Source organism: Nerophis ophidion, linkage group LG19, assembly GCF_033978795.1.
Source record: "Nerophis ophidion isolate RoL-2023_Sa linkage group LG19, RoL_Noph_v1.0, whole genome shotgun sequence".
Lineage (NCBI taxonomy): Eukaryota > Metazoa > Chordata > Actinopteri > Syngnathiformes > Syngnathidae > Nerophis > Nerophis ophidion.
The window spans coordinates 46,690,156-46,700,364 of record NC_084629.1 but is presented as its reverse complement, the minus strand read 5'-3'; the positions used below and the strand labels follow the sequence as shown (position 1 = coordinate 46,700,364).

The 10,209-nt window shown below is 42.0% G+C and overlaps 1 protein-coding gene across 5 annotated transcripts in view; it reads right to left on the bottom strand.

Moving 5' to 3' along the window:
* LOC133538478 (FERM, ARHGEF and pleckstrin domain-containing protein 1-like) overlaps positions 1–10,209 on the bottom strand; it is a 200,803-nt gene that overhangs the window by 19,922 nt on the left and 170,672 nt on the right. For all 5 annotated transcript variants that reach the window (XM_061880134.1, XM_061880135.1, XM_061880136.1 and 2 more), the window contains 7 exons: positions 8,038–8,119; positions 7,739–7,976; positions 4,975–5,105; positions 3,664–3,732; positions 2,570–2,659; positions 851–933; positions 653–765 (listed from right to left, as the gene is read on the bottom strand). In XM_061880134.1, coding sequence (XP_061736118.1) covers positions 653–765; positions 851–933; positions 2,570–2,659; positions 3,664–3,732; positions 4,975–5,105; positions 7,739–7,976; positions 8,038–8,119 — 806 coding nt within the window. The remainder of the gene's footprint in view (positions 1–652; positions 766–850; positions 934–2,569; positions 2,660–3,663; positions 3,733–4,974; positions 5,106–7,738; positions 7,977–8,037; positions 8,120–10,209) is intronic.

The window sequence follows — 10,209 nt, the reverse complement described above, 5'->3', positions numbered from 1 at the left end:
AAAAAAAATACAAATCTCTAACATTGATTTAAATTATCACGAAAGAAGAGGAAGGAATTTAAAAGGTAAAAAGGTATATGTGTTTAAAAATCCTAAAATCGTCTTTCTGAAAGTTATAAGAAGCAAAGTAAAACATTTATGAATTTATTTAAACAAGTGAAGACCAAGTCTTTAAAATATTTTCTTGGCTTTTCAAATTCTATTTGAGTTTTGTCTCTCTTAGAATTAAAAATGTCGAGCAAAGCGAGACCAGCTTGCTAGTAAATAAATAAAACTTAAAAAAATAGAGGCAGCTCACTGGTAAGTGCTGCTATTTGAGCTATTTTTAGAACAGGCCAGTGGGCGACTCATCTGGTCCTTACGGGCGACCTGGTGCCCGCGTTGGTGACCCCTGCTTTAGATCATGGGGTGTCGTGACTTTCTGAAGCCCTTTGAGACACTTGAAAAGTAATTCTTTATACATGCAGATAATGACAATTAAATGCATTATACAGTTATTACTTTCCTAATTGTTGATCAACGACATTTCGTTAAAAGCCCATTCTTAACAATAATATCATATAAGTTTGTTGCATCGTGCACTTGCCTGTCTATTCACATACACCTCATTGAAATGACTCTGCAAAGGAGTAAACATAGTGTGCAAACTTACTGTTGTCGGTCAGACTGCAGCTCAGCAGGTCAGACGAAGGACCCTTGCTGGTTTTCGCCATTTCTATCGCCCTCTCCAAGTCCTCCATCCACTTTGCCATCTCTGACAAGGAACTGCAGGAAGAAATGCACAAAGGTGAAGCATTGAAAGTAGAAATCAATGAGATGTTATACGTGGCCTTAACTTTGCCGCTCCTACCTGGCTGCGACCACCACAGACTGCCGCTGGCTGACCAGGGTGAAGGCGTGAGGAACACCCCACTCATCTTCACTCTCTCGGATCTGGAAGGAGACGCGGACATTAAAACAGCACCGGGCAATTATTTTAGAGTAAAAAATGTGTATGGGGGCCAGTATATCTGTTTTTATGAACCTCACAATAATGTCTGATTGAAAGCTAAAAACGTTATGACACACCACCTTAAAAAACATAATGGAATTTTACATTTTTCTATGAAGGATAAAACACTGAATATTGACAAAATATGAACGTCACACCCCCTTTCCATTGACATGTTTTACAATCAAGTGAAACGCAACAAAGGGTACAAAATAAACACGCCTACAATCTGGTATATCAGATACATCGCTAAGCTTTTGAACTTTGTTGTAAAAATCTCCTTCCACGTCTGTGGAAACGCTCCCCACCCACACTGCTTGGTCCCTCGTCTGAGCTGCTGTGACTTACATTACCATAGTTACTAATTATATTACTATAGTAACTAATTAGATGACCACAGTAACTGGTATATCATCCATAAGCGCAAATTCCAACTGTAGAGAGGCGGAGCCGGCAAACGAGCAGCAGATGGCGGCAAGGAGGTGGCGAATGCGGCTGAGCGGAGAGGCGGGTCAAGATAATAATAATAATAATGGATTAGATTTATATCGCGCTTTTCTATTGTTATATACTCAAAGCGCTCACAGAGAAGTGGGAACCCATCATTCATTCACACCTGGTGGTGGTAAGCTACATATGTAGCCACAGCTGCCCTGGGGTAGACTGACGGAAGCGTGGCTGCCAGTTTGCTCCTACGGCCCATCCGACCACCACCAATCATTCATTCACCAGTGTGAGCGGGACCGGGGGCAAAGTGTCCTGCCCAAGGACACAACGACAGCAACTTTGATGTCAGTAGGTGGGAAGCGAACCTGCAACCCTCAGGTTTCTGGCACGGCCGCTCTACCCACTACGCCAGGTGCGTGGCTCGCACATCGGCACACAATTGACTCATCTCCTCTGGCTGTATAAAAGGGCAGCAGCGCAGGAGGGGGAGGCGGAAGGAGTAGGAGAACCAGCAGCAGTACCCGACGACCGAGAGCAAGCCGAAGACAACGAAGATGCGGCCGACTGAAAGCGAGCGAGGAGCTGATAAGCGTCCCGACCGCAGACAAGCTTGTGTTATGCAAAGAATAAACAAGAGTCAAACCTGCTCAAAACAATGTCCTTCCTTGATGGTCCATGGAACCCGCACGTCGATGACAGGAGTCCGTCACACCAACCATTGAAATACTTTGCATAGTTGAGGACTTAGGGTCGGTAGAAAACATGACTGCACATCATAACGGCAGCTACACTTTCCATCTTAAAGATCTAAAAAAATATATTTGGGAATGTCCAGCGGGCCAGATGTAAAAGTTCAACGGGCCGCATGTGGCCCCCGGGCCTTCATTTGCCCAGGTCTGCATTAGAGGGTGGCGGTAAGTAGGACATGAGGACCAAAATAGACGGTAGGAGAGAGATTGCAGGAGGGAGGATTAAACATGTGGTTATCCTGGAGATGTGTGTGTGTGTGTGTGTGGTTATAAGCCAGATGTTGACAGAGCTGCTATATATTCTAATGTTAATTGCTACTTATTTGAAGTAATGAAAGACTGGTGACGGTCATTTGATTGCAGTTGAAAAAAAGACTCTTACTGTCATGCCGTGAAGCGGAAGCTGCCCGTGAACTTTGAACTGATTGCTGGCCGTCATCCCTCGACTGCTGTACAAAATGACGTCGTTGAACTACAGCCGGGGAAGTGAAGGGAGAAGGAGACAAATTAATATCATATCTTCTGAACTGGTGGGAAATTGTGTTAGATGTAAATATAAACAGAATACAATGATTTGCAAATCCTTTTCAAGCCATATTCAGTTGAATATGCTACAAAGACAACATATTTCATGTTCAAACTGATAGACATTGTTTTTTCTTGCAAATAATCATTAACTTTAGAATTTGATGTCAGCAACACGTGACAAAGAAGTTGGGAAAGGTGGCAATAAATACTGATAAAGTTGAGGAATGCTCATCAAACACTTATTTGGAACATCCCACAGGTGTGCAGGCTAATTGGGAACAGGTGGGTGCCATGATTGGCTATAAAAACAGCTTCCCAAAAAATGTTCAGTCTTTCACAAGAAAGGATGGGGCGAGGTACACCCCTTTGTCCACAACTGCGTGAGCAAATAGTCAAACAGTTTAAGAACAACCTTTCTCAAAGTGACATTGCAAGAAATTGAGAGATTTCAACATCCACGCTCCATAATATCAGAAAGTTCAGAGAATCTGGAGAAATCACTCCACGTAAGCGGCATGGCCAGAAACCAACATTGAATGACCGTGACCTTCGATCCCTCAGACGGCACTGTATCAAAAAACGACATCAATCTCTAAAGGATATCACCACATGGGCTCAGGAACACTTCATAAAACCACCGTCACTAAAAACTGTTCGTTGCTACATCTGTAAGTGCAAGTTAAAGCTCTACTATGCAAAGCGAAAGCCATTTATCAACAACATCCAGAAACGCCGCCGGCTTCTCTGGGCCCGAGATCATCTAAGATGGACTGATGCAAAGTGGAAAAAATTCAAGCACATATTTTATATTATGGGCACAATTCAAACATTCCCCAAAAAAATCCAAAAACAGCCTGTGGGAAGTTTAAAATATTAATCGTTTTTTCCCCACATGAAATCACTTAAGCGAATACGATTATGAGCGAATGGGAAAAAGTGAGGCGTTACCAAGAAAAACATTCGTTGCTGAAGACCTTTTCCAGACAGCTTGCTCAGGCAGCCAAACCTGATGAACTCCTAAGAAAAAGCAAAGAAAAGTTGCTGTTTTTACTTATTAATTGGTCAGGGGAAAAAAACATCCATCCATCCAGTCTTCCCAACGTGTCCTGGGTCTTCCCCTGGCCTCCTACCGGTTGGACGTGCCCTAAACACCTCCCTAGGGAGGCGTTCGGGTGGCATCCTGACCAGATGCCCGAACCACCTCATCTGGCTCCTCTCCATGTGGAGGAGCAGCGGCTTTACTTTGAGTTCCTCCCGGATGGCAGAGCTTCTCACCCTATCTCTAAGGGAGAGACCCAAACTCATTTCGGCCGCTTGTACCCGTGATCTTCTCCTTTCGGTCATAACCCAAAGCTCATGACCATAGGTGAGGATGGGAACGTAGATCGACCGGTAAATTGAGAGCTTTGCCTTCCGGCTCAGCTCCTTCTTCACCACAACGGATCGATACAACGCCCGCATTACTGAAGACGCCGCACCGATCCACACTTCCTTCAGTCGTGAACAAGACTCCAAGGTACTTGAACTCCTCCACTTGGGGCAGGGTCTCCTCCCCAACCCGGAGATGGCACTCCACCCTTTCCCGGGCGAGAACCATGGACTCTGACTTGGAGGCGCTGATTCTCATCCCAGTCGCTTCACACTCAGCTGCGAACCGATCCAGTGAGAGCTGAAGATCCTGGCCAGATGAAGCCATCAGGACCACATCATCTGCAAAAAGCAGAGACCTAATCCTGCGGTCACCAAACCGGATCCCCTCAACACCTTGACTGCGCTTAGAAATTGTGTCCATAAAAGTTATGAACAGAATCGGTGACAAAGGACAGCCTTGGCGGAGTCCAACCCTCACTGGAAACGTGTCCGGCAATGCGGACCAAGCTCTGACACTGATCATACACGGAACGGACCGCCACAATCAGACAGTCCGATACCCCATACTCTCTGAGCACTCCCCACAGGACTTCCCGAGGGACACGGTCCAATGCCTTCTCCAAGTCCACAAAGCACATGTAGACTGGTTGGGCAAACTCCCATGCACCCTCAAGAACCCTGCCCAGAGTATAGAGCTGGTCCACAGTTCCACCACCAGGACGAAAACCACACTGTTCCTCCTGAATCCGAGGTTCGACTATCCGGCCTAGCCTCCTCTCCAGTACACCTGAATAGACCTTACCGGGAAGGCTGAGGCAGCTGAAGGTAGGACACTTGGTAGAAAAACAAAACAACAAAACAAAAAAGAATGACCATAAACAAACGTACCCGACCAGGAACAGCAAGCTTGTCGACGCCAATCAAATCCTTCTTTAGTTCCAACAGCTTCTGGAAGTTCTCCGTCTTCATGACGCTCCCTTGGAGCTGCTCCACCACCTCAGACAAGTCGGCCAGAGCAGCTGCCGACCGACCAGGAAGAGAAACATCATCACAATCGGTCCTAATAAGATATGCACACTTCCTCAAGAGACTACTATCAGTTTTATCTACCATGAATTGATTAACGTGGACCCCGACTTAAACAAGTTGAAAAACTTATTGGGGTGTTACCATTTAGTGGTCAGTGGTACGGAATATGTACTGTACTGTGCAATCTACTAATACAAGTCTCAATTAATCAAATCCATCTTCAGTTTTTTATTGAACTTGATTTGCAAGTGGTACTCTAGTGCAGTGTTTTTTTAGAGATACAGTCTGGTGTGGCGATGGAAATTATCTAAATTCGGTGCTGTCTAGAGCTCGGCAGAGTAACCGTGTAATACTCTTCCATATCAGTAGGTGGCAGCCGGTAGCTAATTGCCTTGTAGGAGTCGTAAACAGCAGGAGGCAGAGTGCAGGTAAAAAGGTGTCTAATGCTTAAACCAAAAATAAACAAAAAGGTAAGTGCCCCTAAGAAAAAGCTTTGAAGCTAAGGGAAGGCTTTGCAGAACAAAACTAAAACTGAACTTGCTACAAAGTAAACAATAACATAACGCTGGACGACAGCAAAAACTTGCTGTGGAGCAAAGACGGTGTCAACAATGTACATCCGAACATGACATGACAATCAACTTTTCGTACAGTCACTCAGAACATGATGAGGTCTGATCTTGGACCACAGACACTGGTTCATCCCTGTTCTAAGTGATCCTTGTTGTAGTTCATCCCTGTTCTAGTTCATCCCAAAGGACAGACAGATCTGAGGGTTCCTGTTTTGGTCCCCACCTTCCACAAACTTCTACGAGACATTGGAGTTTATGGGGGTTTTTTGTACAGTCATTCAGAACAACAGAATGAGGTCTGATCTTGGACCACAGACACTGGTTCATCACTATTCTACGTGATCCCTTTTCTAGTTCATCCCAAAGGTGTTGGACAGATCTGAGGTCTGGGCTCTAATGTTTTTCCACTATGGAACTCATCAATCATGTCTCTGATTAGGGCCTTTGCCAAACTGTCTCCACAAATTCCAAGGTGAGGAACAAAAGGGTTTTTGCTTCATTCCCAAAACATGTATCCGTGTCCCTAATCGTTGGCAGAGTGGCTGTGCCAGCAACTTGAGGGTTCCTGGTTTGATCCCCACCTTCTACGAGACATTGGAGTCTATGGGGTTTTTTTGTACAGTCATTCAGAACAACATGATGAGGTCTGTTCTAAGTAATCCCTGTTCCAGTTCATCCCTGTTCTAGTTCATCCCAAAAGTGTTTGACAGATCTGAGGTCAGGGCTCTCATGTTTTTCCACTCGAAACTCATCCAATCATGTCTCTTATTAGGGCCTTTTCCAAACTGTCTCCACAAAGTCCAAAGTGAGGAACAAAATGGTTTTTGCCCCGTCTCCCTAGTCGTTGGGAGAGTGGCTGTGCCAGCAACCTGAGGGTTTCTGGTTCAATCCCCACCTTCTACGAGACATTGTAGTCCATAGATTTTTTTGGTACAGTCATTCAGAACAACATGATGAGGTCTGATCTTGGACCAGACACTGGTTCATCCCTGTTCTAATTGATCCCTGTACTTGTTCATCCCTGTTCTAGTTCAGCCCAAAGGTGTTGGACAGATCTGAGGTCAGGGCTCTCATGTTTTTCCACTCTAAACTCATCCAATCATGTCTCTGATTAGGGCCTTTGCCAAACTGTCTCCACAAAGTCAAAAGTGAGGAACAATTGGGTTTTTGCTTCATTCCCAAAACATGTATCCGTGTCCCTAATCGTTGGCAGAGTGGCTGTGCCAGCAACCTGAGGGTTCCTGGTTCGATCTCCACCTTCTACGAGACATTGGAGTCTATGGGTTTTTTTTCTACAGTCATTCAGAACAACATGAAGTCTGATCTTGGACCAGACACTGGTTCATCCCTGTTCTAAGTTATCTCTGTTCTCGTTCATCCCGGTTCTAGTTCATCCCAAAGGTGTTGGACAGATCTGAGGTCAGGGCTCTCATGTTTTTCCACTCTAAACTCATCCAATCATGTCTCTGATTAGGGCCTTTGCCAAACTGTCTCCACAAAGTCCAAAGTGAGGAACAAAAGAGTTTTTGCCCCGTGTCCCTAATCGTTGGGAGAGTGGCTGTGCCAGAAACCTGATGGTTCCTGGTTCGATCTCCACCTTCTATCAACTTCGAGACATTGGACTCAATGGGGTCGTTTTGTACAGTCATTCAGAACAACATGATGAGGTCTGATCTTGGACCACAGACACTGGTTCATCCCTGTTCTAAGTGATCCCTGTTCGAGGTCATCCCTGTTCTCGTGTTGGAGAGATCTGAGGTCAAGGCTCTCATGTTTTTCCACTCTAAACTCATCCAATCTTGTCTCTGATTAGGGTCTTTGCCAAACTGTCTCCACAGAGCTGGACACTTGTACAAAAAAAGTCCAAGGAGAGGAACAAAAGGTTTTTGCTTAATTCCCAAAACCTGAATATGACTTTTTACTGTGAACCGAGTTTCGTTTTTGAGTCTTTTCTGCTGATGGGGTTCCACCGGATGTTTTTCAACGCAAAAAATGTGCCTTGGCTCAAAAAAAAAAAGGGTTGAAAACCACTGGTCTAGTGAGCGACTCACCTCTGCAGTCCCTGAAGTCCACATGAGTGGCAGGGTAATGCTTGCACAAGCGCTCCAGGATGCGCTGGTAGTGCAGCAGTCGGTGCAGGGGCCTCAGGATGAAGACATTGAGGGGGACGTAGCAAACCTTCTGCAGCTCAAAGTCCCTGCAGAGACCCTCCAGCCTGCGGGACGTCTTGCAGGCCTTTTCCAGCTCCATCAGAACGTCGCGCTGCTTGTGCAAGTCGGCGGCGAGTGGCTGCGGAGAAGAGTTACGTCAGAGCTGGAGAGAAGACGTTCAGATTTAGAGGACGCCTCACCTTCAGGTCTTGCAGGTTCTTCAGCAGAACGTCCCCGATGCGCTGGTAGTCTCCTTTAATATGAGCGTTGGAGCGCCCTTCCCTACAAACATTTACATCAGTGACACGGCCTCCACAATTATTTTTCATGCTAATTTCTAACAGCCAATATGGTTACAGGTGCTCTTGAAAGCAATGACCAAAATCCACCACAAGATGTCGCCTTTGAGCAAGCTGGAATAAACCTCAGTATTTAAATAGTGGCCGCTTATTTCCAGTAGGTGCAGTCATTCTTTGTCTTTGCTCTGCCTTGTAGTTTAATTTAGTAATATTTGAAATCAAACTATGTCAATTTAAGAGTATCTCACACAAGTGAGGAGACCCTTCACATTTAGTGGTTAGAGCAGGGGTCAGCAACCTTTTTTAAAGCAAGAGCTACTTCTTGGGTACTGATTAATGCCAAGGGCTACCAGTTTGATACACACTTCAATAAATTGCCAGAAATAGCCAATTTGCTCAATTTACCTTTAACTCCATATTATTATTAATAATTAATGATATTTATCTTTGTGAAAACACTGATCATCTAAATGTTTTCTCACAATAAATATATATAGAAACAGATAAATATATAAATATATATAAAAAGGGTATTTCTGTCTGTCATTCCGTCAGACATTTTTTTATCCATCTACGAAAGGTTTTTTGTAGAGAATAAATGAAAGAAAAAAACACTTAATTGAACGGTTTAAGAGGAAAAACACGAAAAAAATGAAAATAAAATTTTGAAACAAAGTTTATCTTCAATTTCGACTCTTTAAAATAAAAAATTCAACCCAAAAAAAGAGGAGGAAAACTAGCTAATTCGAATTTTTTTTTTAAAATTAAAAAAAGAATTTATGGAACTTCATTAGTAATTTTTCCTGGTTAAGATTAATTTCCGAATTTTAATGTCATATTTTAAATAGGTTAAAATCCAATCTGCACTTTGTTAGAATATATAACAAATTGGACCAAGCTATATTTCTAACAAAGACAAATCATTATTTCTTCTAGATTTTCCAGAACAAAAAAATTAAAAGGAATTCAAAAGACTTTGAAATAAGATTTAAGTTTGATTCTACAGATTTTCTAGATTTGCCAGAATATATTTTTTTTAAATTTTAATCATAATAAGTTTGAAGAAATATTTCACAAATATTCTTCGTCGAAAAAACAGAAGCTAAAATGAAGAATTAAATTAAAATGTATTTATTATTCTTTACAATAAAAAAAAAAAATGTACTTGAACATTGATTTAAATTGTCAGGAAAGAAGAGGAAGGAATTTAAAAGGTAAAAAGGTATATGTGTTTAAAAATCCTTAAATAATTTTTAAGGTTGTATTTTTTTCTCTAAAATTGTCTTTCTGAAAGTTATAAGAAGCAAATTAAAAAAATAAATGAATTTATTTAAACAAGTGAAGACCAAGTCTTTAAAATATTTTCTTGGATTTTCAAATTCTATTTGAGTTTTGTCTCTCTTAGAATTAAAAATGTCGAGCAAAGCGAGACCAGCTTTCTAGTAAATAAATAAAAATTAAAAAATAGAGGCAGCTCACTGGTAAGTGCTGCTATTTGAGCTATTTTTAGAACAGGCCAGCGGGCGACTCATCTGGTCCTTACGGGCGACCTGGTGCCCGCGTTGGTGACCCCTGGTCTAAAGGCTTTTCGACGAGGAATATTTGTGAAATATTTCTTCAAACTTATTATGATTAAAATTAAAAAAAAAATGTTCTGGCAAATCTAGAAAATCTGTAGAATCAAATGTAAATCTTATTTCAAAGTCTTTTGAATTCCTTTTAATTTTTTTTGTTCTGGAAAATCTAGAAGAAATAATGATTTGTCTTTGTTAGAAATATAGCTTGGTCCAATTTGTTATATATTCTAACAAAGTGCAGATTTGATTTTAACCTATTTAAAACATGTCATCAACATTCTAAAATTAATCTTAATCAGGAAAAATTACTAACGATGTTCCATAAATTATTTTTTTTTAATTTTTTCAAAAAGATTCGAATTAGCTATTTTTTATCTTCTTTTTTTGGGTTGAATTTAGAATTTTAAAGAGTCGAAATTGAAGATAAACTATGTTTCAAAATTTTTTTTTCATTTTTTTCCCTGTTTTCTCCTCTTTTAAACCCTTCAATTAAGTG